General features: G+C 42.3%; 1 protein-coding gene across 2 annotated transcripts in view; it reads left to right on the top strand.

The window, feature by feature from the left end:
- ipo11 (importin 11) overlaps positions 1 to 18802 on the top strand; it is a 105345-nt gene that overhangs the window by 48227 nt on the left and 38316 nt on the right. For both annotated transcript variants that reach the window (XM_076098964.1, XM_076098963.1), the window contains exons 17-22: positions 4068 to 4101; positions 4214 to 4254; positions 4382 to 4498; positions 7005 to 7118; positions 10090 to 10205; positions 11362 to 11438. In XM_076098964.1, coding sequence (XP_075955079.1) covers positions 4068 to 4101; positions 4214 to 4254; positions 4382 to 4498; positions 7005 to 7118; positions 10090 to 10205; positions 11362 to 11438 — 499 coding nt within the window. The remainder of the gene's footprint in view (positions 1 to 4067; positions 4102 to 4213; positions 4255 to 4381; positions 4499 to 7004; positions 7119 to 10089; positions 10206 to 11361; positions 11439 to 18802) is intronic.

Below are 18802 nucleotides of genomic sequence, written 5' to 3'. Positions count from 1 at the left end.
CCAATACATTCTCCTTTTCTTTCTTCACAGCTGTAGTCTGCTATGATTTTTTATTTTTTTTTGCTCAGTTTCTAAGTAAAGGCAAAAAAATAAAATAAAAAATGATCTCAGTGGCAATTTTAACTCCTTCTGTTTTCGGGGCATTTGCATTCCCAGTGGGAGGCAGTAATATTTTCAAGAATTGGCTGTTAAGCCAGCTTTGACGACATCAAGCTGTGATGTTTCAGTCAACAGTTTTTCCCATTTCTGCTCACTTATCCATGACTGCTTGGAGGCTTTGAGGCGTCCTAAATATGGAGCCCTCTCCATCATGTTTTTAGTTACTGTACGGTAAATGCACTATGCTGACTGGCATTGGTTATTATGATTAATACTAGGAGTTGTGAATTGTAATGTGCCTTTCTTAGGGTCAGAATTTGTTGATTGCTTTGTCTCTTGTCTTCGTGGTTGATGTCTATTACGAGTCGATGAAACGTTGACCCACTCCGCTACGATTGTGCGGGCGTTACCAGCTCACCCGCTGTGTGAGCGGACCGGCTACGTAGACGACACGGCTCAGAATGCCGTGACTGCACTATATCTTTACATGGCAAATAGTTTGCTGCTATATTAATGTTCTGGTTTTAGAATTTAGCACCTTTTTAATGAGTAGTTGCCAAGTTGGATTCAGTGAGGTGATTCAACTTCAAATCACTGTTAAATTCAGTTTGAACCTGCTGTTTGAGACTGAATAATAATAATGAGAGAGAGAGAGAGAGAGAGAGAGAGAGAGAGAGAGAGAGAGAGAGAGAGAGAGAGAGAGAGAGAGAGAGAGAGAGAGAGAGAGAGAGAGAGAGAGAGAGAGAGAGAGAGAGAGAGAGAGAGAGAGAGAGAGAGAGAGAGAGAGAGAGAGAGAGAGAGAGAGAGAGAGAGAGAGAGAGAGAGAGAGAGAGAGAGAGAGAGAGAGAGAGAGAGAGAGAGAGAGAGAGAGAGAGAATATCGTCGACACTTTACTGTGGAATTGAAATGCAGTTTCTCTCATTAGTGTTTGAATTACCAACAAGGCCGTGTGCAGCATTACTAAAACATTATTCTGTATTTTATTATCTTTCAAACATTTTGGAAATTTGTCCATCTCTAAATCAAACTGTCTATTCAACTTAAAGCCATTTAGTATCTTGAATGGACATTTTACTGTTTCCTTCTCATCGTCTTATTTGGACACAGGAAGAGTGTTTTAAAGTGATTGTAAATGGAGGGCAGTTAAGCGAGTTTGTCAGTTTAAATCGAGATTATCAATGACTTGGAGGCTTTCGTGTCTCTATGAATAAATTAGCAAATTTCTGCCATGCTGTTCATCTTAGAGAGAAGATAAGTTTGTCTCTGCCTTGTTGAGGACATTACCAAGCATGTTACATTTGTTGTATAAAGGAGTTACACAGATTCCATATGGATTATGCAAATAGTTCATATACAGTGGGTACGGAAAGTATTCAGATCCCTTTAAATTTTTCACTCTTTGTTTCATTGCAGCCATTTGCTAAAATCAAAAAGGTTCATTTTATTTCTCATTAATGTACACTCAGCACCCAATCTTGACAGAAAAAGACAGAAATGTAGAAATTTTTGCAAATTTATTAAAAAAGAAAAACTGAAATATCACATGGTCATAAGTATTCAGACCCTTTGCTCAGTATTGAGTAGAAGCACCCTTTTGAGCTAGTACAGCCATGAGTCTTCTTGGGAATGATGCAACAAGTTTTTCACACCTGGATTTGGGGATCCTCTGCCATTCTTCCTTGCAGATCCTCCTTGTGATCTTTGGGTTCTTCTTTACCTCTCTCACCAAGGCTCTTCTTCCACGATTGCTCAGTTTGGCTGGACGGCCAGGTCTAGGAAGAGTTCTGGTCGTCCCAAACTTCTTCCATTTAAGGATTATGGAGGCCACTGTGCTCTTAGGAACCTTGAGTGCTGCAGAAATTCTTTTGTAACCATGGCCAGATCTGTGCCTTGCCACAATTCTGTCTCTGAGCTCCTTGGGCAGTTCCTTCGACCTCATGATTCTCATTTGCTCTGACATGCACTGTGAGCTGTAAGGTCTTATATAGACAGGTGTGTGCCTTTCCTAATCAAGTCCAATCAGTTTAATTAAACACAGCTGGACTCCAATGAAGGAGTAGAACCATCTCAAGGAGGATCAGAAGAAATGGACAGCATGTGAGTTAAATATGAGTGTCACAGCAAAGGGTCTGAATACTTATGACCATGTGATATTTCAGTTTTTCTTTTTTAATAAATTTGCAAAAATTTCTACATTTCTGTTTATAAATAAAATGAACTTTTTAGATTTTAGCAAATGGCTGCAATGAAACAGAGTGAAAAATTTAAAGGGGTCTGAATACTTTCCGTACCCACTGTAAATGTGTTTTTAATGACTCAATTTCATATCATATTCCATGGAAGCGTAGCCGTAGATCTTATAATTTACTCTCTAGAAGGGAAGTAAGGGCTTTTGTTGCAAGTGTAAAATATAGATGACATACGCTCATTTGCCAAAACCATGTTAAAGTTTGATCACTGCAGTGTTATTGCATGTTTTGGACAGATGGCATCACATGCAGCCTCGGAGTCGTCATCCAGTTTAAAGCTGAGATCAGTAACTTTGCCTTTATGCTACTTTGCAGCTGTGGCAGTTTGTGCACTAAAGACGTGGAAGTCGTTTTTTTTAACTTGCTACTTATTTAAATCGTTCACTTCAAAATCAGGAAACTATGCCGGCTAGTGAAGTGTGATACTAGTGAGTTTATGCTTTGCTTTGATCCACAAAATTATGAGCACGGTGCAAAATAAGTAACATCCAGAAAGCTTGACGTACCTTTTGAAGTGAATTGATTGCCGTGAAAAGTATGAAGACCAACTCCAACCACTTCAATGGAGACAGCTTGTGTGTTTATAAGAGACTAAACCACAAATACGGCTGTGTTAATGATTTATGAATTGAAAACAAATTTTCTTCCTGCAAATGTATGCTGTCGTCCAAAATAACACAATTATGATCTAGGGCAGGGATGCTCAACTTGCTTTGCCTGTGGGCCCCTTTTGCAGCCAGTTAATAAACAAACATTGAAAATGTTTATCAGATAAAATGAATAAACTTTAAATGGCCCATAACTCATCTTTCTTGGAAATTTGTTATTTTCAAATGAATATGTGCAAGTTCAGAGCTTAACCTGAAACTCTGTTGGGGGTCTGGGGATCCTCCCCTGCAATTATTATTATTTTTTTAATTTAAAGCTACTACAAGGAACTTTCATCTTGTTGATTTTTGCAGCCGCTGTGCGCCGTCGGAGCTTCTGATTGGAGGTTGAAGGCTGCAGTGAAGCCGTATCTGGGTCCGTGCGCAGCGGGCTGGTTGCTACAGAAGGGGTTAAGCTATGCAATTAGAAAGACTTGGAAAGACCAGGGTATGGGTCATAGGACATAAAGACTTAAGAAATAATGTAGCTGTGGTAGGAAATTAAGATAAAAGTTAAATACACCTGAAGGTATGTGGACTAAAATGGCATTACAACACTTGCAAAGACCTTTCATAGTTTGAATAGTGGTGGCGCACACACACACACACACACACACACACACACACACACACACACACACTGACCCTCACTTATCCAGCCATAACATGGACATTTCCACCTCCGTCTCTCTGACACAGCTAGATTGCACTGTTTGAATCTGTGAGGGTGGAGGGGACCGCTGCTGCGTTCAGCTATTAAAAGCTTTTGCTATGGCGAGAGCTCGCTGTGGTCTTTCTGAGGCTGCCATTAACGGAAAGTGTAATTATGTTTTTTTTTACGTTTGGTTGAATTGCACTATGTGCAGCTGTGGCAATCTTCTTCTGTTCATGTTTATGTATTTCTGTATTTCTGTTGCTCTCGGTCTGTTTTTTCTTCACTTAGTTCACTAACAAACTCAGTAAGTCTTTTCTCTCTCTAGCTTTGACTAACGTTACAATCCAGATGTGCTGATAAAGGCTTCATTTCAATATGCTTTTCAAAATTAACTGTTTGTATCTGTTATTTTCTCAGGTGCGGATTGAGACGGCTACAACCCTGAAGCTCAATATCCTTCTTGTACTTATATTATTAGTTCTTAGGTACGCCAAAGCACATGAAGAATGTTTTAGTGAGTGTGCTGATGAAGCAGTTTGATTTCATCCTTAACTCACGATCACCCGTTGACGACTTTGAGTTCCGGACAGAGCAATTCCTCCCAGTGAGTACAACGTGGAAATTACTATGTATGCTTTTAATTCAGTGACGAGTAGGGTAAACACATCGCAGTATTCAATGGACACATTTCCCCCTTTTTCCAACCCTTAAATTCTCCTTTCTTCGTTTAGTACCTGGAGTCTATCTTCGGGCTGCTCTTCCAGTTGTTGCAGCAGGTGACTGAGTGCGACACTAAGATGCAGGTGCTCCATGTCATCTCCTGTGTCATCGAGAGAGTTAACATCCAGGTGAGATTCGAGATATCAAAAATACAACTATTTGAAACCATTCGTTGCCTATAATTTCTTTACAACCATCAGTTGCAGTATGTGAAGTCAAGTTGAGTCAAACTCGCAGTGTCTATGACCGAGCCCGTGTGTTGGTCTCAGGCAGCAACTTCCGGGTCTGAAAAGGCAAGCCAATGCAGAAGGGCCTTAAACTTGCATTTGTTCTGCTGGCCAGCAGGGGGCGACTCCTCTAGTTGCTATAGAAGTCTATGAGAAAATGACTCTACTTCTCACTTGATTTATTACCTCAGTAAACATGAGTTAATGATCTCATTTAAAAGTGTCAATTCTTCTTCCATACAGCATGATGTTCATTATAGAGTAAAATAAAGACAATAAAACAGGGTGTGCTTTAGGGCGGGGCTACCTAGTGATTGACAGGTCGCTACCGCATCGTTGCCCGGTCTGGGAGTTGTCCATGTTTTCATCTCACAACCTTTTGTGTTCAGTTCATGAAAGTTAATTATAACATTTTCATCGCCCCAAAATGTCTCTTTTTTTAGGGTTCAGTCGTGCTTAGCTCCACCCTCTCGTGTCACCTCTGGTTGCAAAAAGCCAAGATGGCGACATGACTCGAGGCTTCTAAAGAGCAGTCCACAAACCAATGGGAGGCGTCACGGTGACTACCTCCCCTTCCTGTATACAGTCTATGGTTGGACATCTGGGGAGATATATTCTGCAGCTGCTTGGTGAAGAATCGCACAAATTGTGGTCATCGATTTGCACTCTGCAGGGGACACGTGAAGCTGTAAAACAAACAAACCACAAGACTGATACAAACCATCCGTCATCCTGCCCAAGCCCCAGACCCCCAAAGATGAAATAATCCTGTCCTCAACAGTTAGCTAAACATTGATGATTTGTCACATCCTGAGACACCACAAGGCAGCCCTTGTTCGGACGTGCGATCTCTCATTTACGGCGATGACACAGTCTCCCGTCTGCCACAGCAGTGCTTTTGTGGCCATATGGATTTTTATTATTTTCTGAGCATCCAATAAGTCGTTCTAATCCACTTAACTGCCAACCCTTAAACACTGACCTTCCTCTTGACCCCCCCAGGCTCTTTTCATATCCGTTTAAGCACCTTCTTTTAAACGTTCCCTTGACTTGAATCTTTCACAGAAATGGCTTTTATCCTTGTGAACTGTCAGTCTGGTTAAGTCGGCCTCACTCGTTTGGCCCTGGCTCAACTTCTAGAGACAGTGGAAGTTCCATTAATATTCTAACTCTTCTCACAAGGGACTTCAAACCCACAGAGAGTGGCGGCAGCTGTGAAAAGTAGACGGCGAAACCACGAGTGCAGCTTGTGTTGAAATGAACATGATGACAGATATGAGATTTAGCTGCTTTCTCTGCTTTCAGTGTCACAGAAGTCATCCTAGGCTGGTTTGTGCGTTTTTCTCCCTTTTTATCTTTCTCCTCAAGGCTGTATGTGATATTTCATTTTTACTGTTCCCTCTGCCCCAAGCCAACTTCTTTTTATAAAGGTGTAATGGCGCAAAGAAATCCCAGTGTGGGGCCTGCCGCCCGGCCACATAGACGCTTCAGGCTATACGAAGGGATTGGCACGAGTCGGCACCAAAAAAAAGGGCAGAAAACTTTTTGAAGTGCGTTTTTCAGTCACTTGAAACATCTGGGTGTAGAGACACCAAGTGGATGTCATCACCTGTGTGAATCTTCAAAATGTGACTGCACACTGTGTAATTCAGGTGCAGTTGTACATCAGAGTACAGCACCGAGGAAGACGTTTAGAAAGTAACTCAGGAAAGAGAGAAGAAGAATGCATCCGGCCCAGTTTTGTTATGGAGGTTGCTGTCGTATGGCGCATGGGCTCAGATAAGATGCGTTGGTATAAGATCAACTGTGGACATGGGCGTCACCTTTTTCTTGAAGCTGGTATATTTTTAAAATGCGTACTGAAGAATGATAATGTTACTTTACACACTTTTTAGCTCTGATTGTTGTTGCTGTAGCTGTTCTACAAACACACACAATCGTTTGTAAGCCAGATCGGTTTCCATGAGCGCTTTCACAGACTGTGTGGTTGAGGCATCAAGAGATCACTCAAAATATATTCTGTATTTTCAGCAGCCTGTCCAGTAGTTTCTTTTCACATCTGTTCCACTGAGGCATGTTTTGAAGCAGCTAATTTTGGTTGAGAGTGGCATAGGATAAGGGACTCTTAAAAAAACAAACATACAAAGCTTTGTGGGGAAGCGTTACATTAACTGCTGTATGCCGAATGTTACCACACTTTCAGGCCAAGTAAGCTTGCTCTGCTCGAGTCGTTTCTAGGTGTGTTCAGGCATCTGAGACTGGAACAATTTTCCCAAATATGACTTTTATCATCTGCATCATCCACAGTAGACTCGTAGTTAAATATTTGAACTGTGTTGGAAGATGCTGGCTTTAATCTCGCGGTGTGTGTTTTTGCTTCTTATTTTTCATTCCCCCTCTGCTTCAGATCCGGCCGTACGTAGGCTGTCTGGTGCAGTACCTGCCGCTGCTCTGGAAGCAATCCGAAGAGCACAACATGCTTCGGTGTGCCATCCTCACTACGCTCATCCACCTGGTCCAGGTATGGTGCACCCTCAACTTTTCACTGTTGGTGCATAACGTTAACGAAGGCACACAGACGCTCAGTGTTCATGCACTGAATCGTTCTAGTCTGCCAAGCAGAATCCACTGAGTGTGTTATGTCTATGCACCACCTGCAGGCAGTGAGCGTTACAGCTGCAGTGTTTCTCCTGTTCAGCTGTTAACTTTGTGTGTGTGTGTGTGTGTATTTTAAGCTGTCCACCTGTGCCACCTGTTGGCACAACAAACCTCCGTAAATGTCAACTACCTAAATTTAAATGCCGTTAAGCTAGAAACACCAAACATTGTTGATTAGAAGGGAAATGAAAAACTAATTGGAGAATGTATCATCTGTGAAAGGCTTTCCTAGACTAGACAGCACTGTTGAGCAGCTCAGATCTAGATGTTCGTCTTTTCATAGCGTTGATGTCAGATAGAAATGTACTGCTTGAATCAGCTGCCTTAACAAACTCACCACTCGCATTGTTTTTGATCCACAACAGACATTTGGTTGGCCCATTAACAAAACTATAGAAATAAGCCAAACAGCAGCAAAACGCTATTGCAGGGAATACAACTGAGGTTCAACTTAAAGCATGGCTCTGTGGGTTACAAATCTCCTTCAATTTCAAGTGTGTTATGTTTATTGTTCATAGAGAGTGGACTTGATGACAGGTGGTACTGTTCTGTGGATCCCGCACTAAGTGTGGTTTTACTTGTCTGGCCACATTTTGCTGAGGCTGACTTCCAAAATGTCTGCTAGGGAGACCTGGGTCAGGCGCATTTGTGACAACAATTTCAATATATTTCTTTTCACCTGCCAGAAAATTGTGACTCGACTGGATAAGGCCACCTGGGGAGACGCTCTGTCTGGCTTTCATGCTTTGTTATTCTCACCCTCAGTTGCTCACAGTGTATATATTTGTGAGCCACAGATAAAGACGTATTTCTTTGCTATTTAGCAGTGTTAAGCGTCAGGTGCAATGTAAACATTCTGTTGTGTCCGTGGGGCAACTTGTATAATACTTTATTTGCAATTATTTTGCTACAATATCAATCAGTTCTATCGCTGAAGTTAAGAGAAAGTAGCCGGAGACAGAAGCTCCGTTCCCCCAGAGCATCGGAGCAGCCTGTCTCAGCCGGCAGAAAGATTTGGACCTCAGTGTGACTGCCGCTACATTACTTCACAGTGGGAGATGAAACGCTCCGTGATGAGAGGCGCACTCCCTTTGAAAGACTAACACGAGTACACATCTGGCAAACCGTGGGAGGCACTGAAGGTCCACAGCCGAAGGGGCTTGGATTAGAAAATCGTGGAACCACCTACCAATGTAGATTTTTAATATAATGCTGACGTTGAAAAAAACAAAAAAGTCTGGTTGAAGTTCTAAAGTTCCAACTTGGTTCAAATGAAGACGCACTGTTTGTTACATAAAACTCATAAAACAACTGGTATACTGTAAGCTGTGGATGCACATTTGATCTTTTTGTTAATTTGCGTTAATCAGTCCTAAAATCTTTAATTGTGAAGGTGAATTCTATTATAGTGTCGTATAGAAATGCAACTAACAACATTTGTCGAGGTGAGGGTAAAGTCATTTATTTTGCCATTAATCAGTTATCACAGTATGTTGAGTATACTGAATGTAGCCAAATGGATAAAGTCTGCTAATAATAATGAAAATATTACAGCAAAAATAGAAAAATGTGTACTGTTAAACTCTTTCATACTTTCCCCACTGATAGAAATGAGGAGTGAAACAGGAGAATTTGAATGCTGCGCATACATTTCATCCAGCACACAAAATACTGGATGACCAGATATTATTCCACAGAGAGAGTCTTCTAACAATCAATCGGGACTGAGTGTATGTAGTGTGCTGTATAGTAAAGTGTGATGGAGAGGAATAGACAGGTTGTATTCTGGCTTTCAGCTTCAATAAGAGGCTGATGCTGATGCTGATAAGAGGCTGATGCTTTTTTAAGAGACCAATGTAATTAAATCTATCCACTGTGTTTGATGTAATCTGCTTTCAAAATGATTTGAGTTTTTAACTGTGTTCCCAGCGGCGCTGTCTCTGGCCGTTCTACGTCAGTAAAGAGCAACGTGACACAGTAGAGATCAGGATGACCGTCACCCATCGTCATCTGACATTATAGCCACATGCGTCCAGTACATGTGAAACAAATGGGCCTGTGCGTTTCCACTTTATTAGAAATTCTTCCCAAAGGAACATTACGTCATCTCTTACTCACCCCAGTGCAATCTGACATGTCATTAAAATGTGTATGACCCATAGAAATAGAATGAGGGCAGAACAGACGTTTCCCTCACCAACAGAGCAGGAAGGTCAGAGACTCGTATGTGTAGCGTTGCCACCCAAAGAGCTGTGAGCTCACACTGTTTCTATGCTCCATGCACAGTGACGAGCGACAGTTTTTTTTGATGACCACAGCAAACGGTTAAACGTCTGTCCTCCTCTCGTTCTATTTTCATGGTATGACCATCATATGGACATTGATCTAGATCGTGCAGTTGCACCTGAGCCTTTCATCAAACTATTGAATGGTGCTTTAAAAGAGCGATAAAATGTACATAAAAATTCCCTCAACAGATTTTGCACCTTAAGGCGTGAATATAGCAACGAAACATAGGAACAAAAAGCCACTACTTCTGATACCTTGTTATTGAAAGTGGGAACAGTTGCTCACGCCCTGCAGCGTACTTGCTGTGAGACATGCATCTTACATATTGTAAGAACAAGGTATGCTCTCCTGCAGGTAGTGCAGCATGGGGACAGGGTGCTCTCTCTGTCAAGATGAGCCAGAGCATTTGAATGTCGGGGAACACCCATTACGCCAAAGCACATAAAGTGCAGTTCTTGAAGCCCTCCACTCTGCTTTTTTTTTTTCGGGTTTCCCTAATTTGGCATTGACTCTTTTTTTTTTTTTGCGTCTGGTTGTTCTCACAGGGCCTGGGGGCAGAGTGTAAGAACCTGTACCCGTTCCTTCTTCCTGTCATCCAGCTAAGCACCGATGTTTCCCAGCCGCCGCATGTGTATTTGCTGGAGGATGGACTGGAGCTCTGGTAAGGACTTGCACGTTGCATATGCTCTACACATTTATAAATTATAGAACGGAACCGATGCAGACTTTTTTACGAGGAACTTGGTGATGTCATTAACTCCCTCGCATGTCAGACCACACTCGCTCACACACGACATCCATACTATGACTATAGCTGTCTTTCTCTCTCTGTCTCTCTGTCTCTGTCAACCTCTCCAGGTGCACGATGAAGCGGTTGATAATTCATGCGCCTCACGATGCCTTTATGTTATTGTTTTGGTCAACATTAAGATATCTCAAGAAGCTGCTGCTTACGCTCACTTTTGCAAATGCCTTACAACCGCAAAAGGTTTGGTGCAGCAGAGGAGAATTTGCCGGGTTGCCCATCATCCCTTGTGTTTTTTTCCCCTATTAGTCTGTGAAGCATTCAATCAGTCATGCATGGCTCTGCTTTTTGAGTAGTTGTAGGTGAAATCCATCAACCTTTATTTTGGGTTTTTGATCATTGAGTGTTTCCTATATGTATTACGTATAACATCTCAGTAAGGTTGTTCAGTTTAGAGACACACACGTACACTTAGTAGCAGTGAGCACGTCAGTAGATCCTATTGAATAAATTACTTTGACAATCCGCTGCTGTAGAGAACTGATTAGTTATCTTGTTCATAAAATGTTTTCTTTTTTTTTTAAACCCAACCCATTATAAGTTACAAGAGCCCATATAACTGTATAAAATGGGACTTTTTCTTTTTGTTTGAGAACTGAATGTGTGAAACTGTCGACTTTGTGTCAGTATGCTCTGATTAATTAACCAATCATCCCATTTGTTTCTTTTTATCAGATTTTGCATTACACTGAGCCAAAGCACTAACATTGCCTTCCTCTGCCTCCTTCTTTTCCCTTTTACACCCACTTCACCACGTATTATCTCTCTCCGCCTGTGATGCCCATGTTCTCTTCTTCTTTCTGCCTCTGTAATTTGTCCTGCTGTACCTCTCTGCCCATTTTCTGTTGCCGCCTCTAATCTATATCTTCTGTTCTGCTTTCTCCCAACTTTCCCCACTTTCTGTTTTATTCTCTCCTTTGCCCTCTCTCTGTCTCTCACTTCTAATTCTTTATTTTTTTTTTAACTTTAACTTCCACCTGCTCTTCTCTCTTCCCTCCCTCTCATCATGCAGGTTGGTGACTTTGGAGAACAGCCCCGCCATCACCCCGGAGCTGCTCAGAATTTACCAGAACATGTCAGCTTTGCTGGGTGAGCTCACATGAGATTTCTTGCTGTGTGTATGTGTGTTTCTACTTGAGTGTGTGATGTGCATGCAAATGAGTTTGGATTTTTTTTTTCACACACTTTATGGAGTTTAGCATTAACATATAAATTGAATTAGTGGTCGGAACGAGGAAAGGTATCACAATAGCACGATAGAATTGTGCTTCTATGATGCATTTTGTATTTGCAGTTTGATGAGCATACGGTCAAATTCTGGCTTCCTGTAACGGGATATGCGTTTGATTCTGTGTGTGGTTCAGAAGAGAGACACAGAAAACATTTCACCACAAAACAGCGAGAGGGGGAAGAAGCTGGGCAATCTGAAAGAACGTACCTGCGTTATGTGATCAAATACTTTTAAATCACGGAGAGGCCGAGAGAACGAGGACAGAAAAGTTGATGCAATCCACGGACATGGACTTAACTCATCATTTTATCACTTCTGGGTAGTGTAGCATTCAAAGATCACAGTTGTGGCATTGCGGTACCCTCAAGGCAGCAGTGCCACAGCTCTGGGTCTGAAGGCAGCTGAGAGTGGTGGCATATTGAATGGAACTGGCTGGATGATTTATCGCAGGCCGGGAGCGTTGGGACACCTCACTTACTGGTGCGCGTGTGTGTGTGTGTGTGTGTGAGAGATGAGGAACAGTATTGATTTGGGGCTCCTGCACATAACGAGAGAGTTGGACTAATATGAACACTAGTGTAGCCCGGCTTACTGGAGCATTTCATGTCGTGTGGATCGGGAATCCATGAGACACAGAAGAGCTAAGGGACTCAGACAGACCGTTCCAGATGGACGAATCGAGGACAGGAGATTTGTGAAACGTAACAAGCAGGTGGTGGATGAAAAGTCATGATGCAGGAAGTGAGGGCAGGAAAATTAATGACAAAGTGACTTTCTGTAGTAAAGGTTACACACGGTGGAGGGCTCTGAGGAGCTTCAGACATGGATGGATGGAAAGATGAGAGAGGCCCTTTTACTGCCATCTGGTGCTGAACAGAAAAGGTAAACAAAGGCTACGAAAAGTAAAGGAGACAGTTTTTTTTTTGTTTTTTTTTTGTTAACAAAGCAGCACAACTAATAAGGTTTACTTTGAGACCATTCACAGGCAATTACACACAGATGAGCCTTTAGTGCCCTTCTTTGCTCCTCTTCCAATGAAGAAATACTCCCCAGTTCAGATTTAACCGATGCTATCGCAGCATCTACGCTAATCTCCTCCGGAGCAGCCATTGTTTTTGAACAAACAGTCGCTTCTCTGTGTCGTCTCCGTCATCTCACACACACCCAAGCCCCGTTTGTAGCCACCAGCAGCTCCTCGCATGACGCCGACTGGTCCGTGCTCTGAATTACCGAACACAAACGCATCACTGTATCTTAGTGGGTAGAGCTTGTCACTGAAATGACCGAAGCTGGTCCACATTAAAGGTCAGTCCACTTTAGGTGGGCCTGGGTCGAAGTTGTTGCTAACTTTGATGCTAACCCGCTTCGCTGTATTCAGCGGGTCGCAAGGAAGGCACAAGAACATGGCTTGGGTCTGGAGGAGTTGTAGCATTTATTCACCTTTAACTAGCCTAAACTATACCCAGACTGCACTGCTTCGTTCACAGCACGTGGCAACTGCTCGTTCAGGAAAGTGAAGCCAATGCAGAAGTGCTTTAAACATTGCATTCTTCCTAATGCCAGCAGGGCGCGACTCGTCTGGTTGCATAAAGAAGGCAGATTGTATAGAAGTCTCTGAGAAAACGACCCTACTTGATTTGTTACCTTTATTATACACGTTATAAGCATGAGTACCTCAATATAAACACAGCCTGATGTGTTAGGACCTTGTGCCCATGTCCACCGTGGTCTAGAGTACCTCATGGAAATAGTGACCCGATTTTGCCTACTATTATCATCACCACCCGCCCGAGAGACGGGCAATTCTCTCCTTTTTTCAACATTTGGTTCAGTGGAAATGCTTTTCTCCAGCTGTGACGGACGCATTAAAGCAAAGCAAAGGAAAAAGCTGTCACATCTCTCCAGGTACAAGCTAACAGCATTTCATTAGTAAAGTAAAAAAAAACACAAAATGATAGTCAAAAGTATTTTGTCCCTTTTCCCAGCATTTTGCTTTTTTTTTTTAATGAGTCCGATTTGTACATTCATGACGGAAACATGCAGTTTTCACCGCAGTATCTTCCAGTTTTATATGTTGTCCTGGGTCTACAAATGGTTAGATCCTGAAGAGACATTAAGATCCTTAATGTATTTTAATCAGTCCACATTTTTGTGGTCTGAAGTGACATGTTTGTCATCTCTATTTTCCCCTCTTTAGTAACCCCTGTAACAAGTGGACTTGAATGAACCCAAATCCTGGTTCTCATCCCAAAATAAACTCTGAAGGAGTGTGGTGACATGCTGTTCTTCCACTCTTTCCTTTATCATCTTATTATCCCTTGTTATTAAACATAATCTTTTCCCTGAACAGTGGATGTTTTCACCTATGTAGCGTTGCAGCTGCACTTCGGCCTCTCTTGACCCGTCGTTCGCTCTCCCTGTGTCTCCGTCTCTTCTGTTAAATGTGAAAACGTAACATTAGCGTGTTTAAAGCACGTTAATCACACTGAATGTAAATACGGTTGTCATTGGAAGTATTAAATAGATCAATTCAAAGCTTCTGTGATGAAAGGTACAGTCACAGGTCAGAACAGTTTCAAAATCCGGTCATTTTAACACTGAACAAGAAAAAGAGTGGAGGATCATTTTACATTCAACAATCATGCATTCATTTACATATACTGATGAAAAATCTCACAGAGGAAATTTTGGCTTTTTCGTAAAACTGGCCGGTCATCATTTTTGGCTGCTTTTCAGCAGGACATTCGGCGGTTCATTTATTTGGTCCGTGGAGGGATGGGGGGGCCATTGAGAGAGTCTGGCTCGGCTTGGTGTCGCAGCTTGCCAGGTGTGTGGCCTGGCCCGCCCGATAAAGAGCCCCGCTCCGTCACTGCTAAAATGGAGCAGCAAATTCCCTAATTAGAATGTCAAGAGTCTTGCCTTGGCTAAATTGTTCGACTAGCACCGCGTCCTGTATCTCTGCCACCACGCTCTGAACCAGGACACATTTCAGCAGTGCCTGCTGCACCGACTACTGACAATGGATGGTAAGCAAGGTCGTTTTTTTTATTTTTTTTTCCTTGGTGGCATTACACTGATTAGCGCGAGCGCCGAGCAAGTGAGGGAGCTGGAGTATTCATTCATGTCCCTGCCTTTTAATAACGCTTGTTAAGAAACTCAACACGACTTGCTGTTTCACGGTGAAAGCTGTCCTGGGAAAGGACGGCGTAATGGCTCCTGAGCTGCTAGAGACAGACTGAGGAAATGTTGAGTTTCCTTTTTAAAAGCGAAGCGCAGCAACAAACATGAGGGCTTCTTAGCGAAAGTATTCTTCTAAAACATCGGGAGGTCAAGAATAAAGGTCTGTCTCTATTAATAGCTTTCAGTCTTCTTTATTATCTCAAGTTTTTTTTATTTTTTATCACGAGATTAATGGTTTAGTCTATGCAAATGTAGAAAATGGTGAAAAATAGCGTTCACAATTCACATAAATCCACTATGATGCCTACAAATAGCTTATTTTGTCCGACCAACGATGATAACCAACTTTACAATGAAGTAAAAAACAAAAACAAAAAAAAAACCTATGTTTTTGTTAAACCAAATTTTCAATCAATCGTGTCCGTACTTTCTACAGTTTAAGGTAGAAATTAGAATAAATGAGACAACTTCAGCCTGACCTTGCTGAAGTGGCTTTAAAGTAATACAGCAAAACATTGCTTCATGATCATCCCATCAGTTAGCAATTACTGGTGTCAGGCCATCCCCACGAAGATCAATGCTACTGTATTGAGCGCTTTCAGCCTCATTTTCTGCCTGTGAAAGAATGAGTCTTGCAGTTAACTGGCCAGCCGACGTGCTCCATGGATCAACCTGGACTCCCCCGTCAGAGCGCTGCCTTTTCATTACAGGCCTCTCAACTGGAAGTAATGACTGATTACAGCTCTCGCAGACGGTGAATATGTTTGGCGACACTTACTGCCGGGACGGAAGAAATTTGAATAACAATTGTTGAGGTTGATTATGTATATGTAGCAGTTTATTTAGTGTAATTCTGTGCATTCATCCTTTCTTAAAGTTTGATATTATGCTCTGTTCATCTTCGTTGTGTGTTTCAGTGCTGTGAGGACTCTGCTTCCTCATCACTGCTGCCATCTCATACATGGGAGTCTCCTATAAAGTCGATTTTTGCCACTTCATTGAATCCCTCGCCGAGCTTTTATCGCTCCTCTCATGCATGATCACTCGTCTGTGACTTTGCAAAGACTCAGTCACTCGAGCACCAATGGGAGCTGGCGTCTCATTGGCCATGTTGTTTTTAACGTTTTTGGGAGTGAGTCCTTTGTGTACAGTAAAGCAGTGGTGTCTGGTGAGCTGCTGGAGTAATTGTTTTACCCCTGGGAGTCTGTAAGGAGTTATGCTCGAATGCGGTGGCTATGCAGAAACTTATTATCAGCAGCACTCTATTACAAAACATGTTTGACTTCCCTCCAGAGGTCCTCGTTAAGTTTTCTCCATTTTCAGCTCTTAAATGAAAAAGAAATGAGCAATAAAAAGGAGAATAGTCCGTTTCCCTTTTAGATTCATGCATTTAAACCTCCAACATCGGGCTTTACTCGGCTCAAACCCTTTACATCTGGCCTGCCTGAATGTTCCCGACGAACACATCCGAGTGTCCTTGTAGTGCATCGGTAAAGATTTTGTCACAACTTCTTTGGTGTCTGTTAACTTTCCTCACTAAGCAAACATCGCCCTCCCTGTCACACACTATGAAGCAAAGAATTGGGTTGGGAGATGACCAACATTTTAAGCAGTGTCCCCACCAACGATTAGAGGCACTTCAGAGGCCGTTGTCACAGTCAGATGTGAGGCTCATTTTCCTGTTAATGTTGATAACCGGAGCGGATTGTGCAACACATGCCCAGGGCTATGAAGGATGTACTGACTAGAGCTTAATCAGTGCTTTAGCAGCTGGTTTTGTGACTATTTGATTAAAGCGGATGATGGTGTGTGTGTGTGGGGGGGGGGGGGGGCTTTGTGAAAATGTAATTGCTTTTATAATATTGATTTGGCAAAATACCCTCTTCTGTTCTAGAATGATATTCACAAGGGTTTACTCACATTGTCTGTGGCCATTCATTTGCATGGGAGAACAAAATATTAAAATACTTTTTCAATATAATTCAATCCTATCCAAATCACACTAAAGCTTCAGAAATGACCATACTTCATTCGGCACCTCTTTTGGACACCAGTCACATGTTTGTATTTAAGCAGCGGTGCTGCAATGTTGTTTGTAGAAGGGACACAATACAAGTAGACTCGCATGTAAATCATGAAAATACAGGTGAAGAATCAAGTAATATAACACACATAAGACTCTGTACTGACTGTTGGCTTGAAGCTCACTCACAAGACCCTCCCATGTTTGTGTCGTTCTGGGCCTGTGCAGTCCTACTGGTGTCATCTCGGCTCAAAGCAGCGATCTCAGATGTTGATCACCTGTCGCTGTGAGAGCTGTTCAGGCATATGCCGCCAGCTGAAGGCCACCAGTGGCCGCCTCCTCCTTTTTTTTTGTCGATTCTCTATTTGTTTCAGTTAAAGTCTGGATCAAAGCAGATGACTACTGCTTTTAGCTCCCATGCCTTTTGTAATATGAAGACATGCATCAACACGTATTGTGTTATTGTGTTTTAAATTAAACCTAAAAGCTTGTTTTAAAGCCGCACTAAACATTTTTATTTTTATTATTTTCAAATATTTTTATTTCTAAAATAACAAAAGCACATGAAGTGAATTCACAAAAAGGATTGCGCATATTTTTGCGCATGCTAAACTTGCACAAATACCATTAAAAAAAAAGGCGTGTAAAATGTGTAAATCTCGACACACCTGCAAAGAGTGAAAAGCAGCCAGAACCGCTCCACCAAGCAAACAGCGTCTCACTGCTCCGCCGCTATTTGCATGTATTTACATTTGGTAATATTAATATATTTGGTGCAAAACTGTCCCTTTTCTTTACACATGGATCATTGCAAAAAACTTCAGAAGATTGGTGGTAGCTGAGCTCATTTATAAGAGGTGTCACCGCCGCCTGTTTTTAGAAGCTTGTGAGGCATTGACTGACATTTTCTTTATTTTGCCTAAATTCATATATGTTTGAACTGATTTTCATCGGATTGGAGTTACCTTTACACTGAGAAGTTGTCATTTCCTGCTTTAAGAAATGGACTGAAATTAAGGCTAGCTTATTAGATGCTTCTGGTAATATTAAGTGAGAGGAGAAAAAAAAACATGAATGTGATTCTGTGCAGGTGCTGATGATGCAACCGCTCAATAAGTTTTACCCCCTTCCGTATTAGCAGACGCAACAAAGAGCCGCGCTGATGTACACCCGTCCTCGGCAGCACCGAGGACATGTCACGCTTTCCTTGTCTGATGACACGGCGTGTCCTTGTTCACACGCTGTTGAGTAATCTGTCGCCTTTGCTTTCTTCTCCAGTAAAATGAGCAGCCTGGCCCGACCACAGGAAAGCATATGTTCCCTCCCGATGTTCCACATGTCGGTACCCGTGCTACAGTATAGTGCACAAAAGGACAGTGGGAACATCGGAGCATTTGATGTCACTTTGACTTTTGTCGACCATCTCTCTTTGCTGTTTCTTCTCATTCTTGTTTTTGGACTCATCTTTGTAACCGACCGATCATCGTCTGCTCTCGATCTGTGCTCTGATCTGAGTTCAGCGTAATGTTGCTCTTCCCTGTGTTTGCAGTGTTGAGTGTTGATGAAGGCTGATTTGCTGACTAACTAGGCCCCTGAAATACATTGTGTACCTGCACAGATGGCGGCAGACATTATTGCCATTACCTTACTGCGGCTGGCAGATGGCTCGAGAAATCCTACTGCATACGTCGACATTAATATCGCCTGTATGAACCGGCGTTGGTTTGACTGGACCTCCTCTAGTACGACTCGGCCAGTGACTCCCAAACACACAGAGGAAGACACAGTTACGTGAGGTTTAGGTGCTTTACGAAAAACTGCGATTTCAGGAAGTTTGTTCTGAACTTTGCCTTTAGAAAGAGCGTTATGTTGAAATTCATGTTTTCATGAACCGCAAGAAGAGATCCTCTTAGGGAGATCCAAGTGTGCATTGGTCAATGAGCCATATGATTACTGCCTGAAGTCATGTTTGTGTTGCTTTATATATTTCTTTATATACCCTGTAGTTGGCATGAGAGG

The sequence above is a fragment of the Anarhichas minor genome, unplaced genomic scaffold (genome assembly GCF_050575085.1).
Source record: "Anarhichas minor isolate MPS153535 unplaced genomic scaffold, ASM5057508v1 ptg000025l, whole genome shotgun sequence".
In the NCBI taxonomy this organism is placed as follows: Eukaryota; Metazoa; Chordata; class Actinopteri; order Perciformes; family Anarhichadidae; genus Anarhichas; species Anarhichas minor.
The sequence above is the reverse complement of the archived record's forward strand: the minus strand, read 5'-3'. Positions and strand labels throughout refer to the sequence as shown.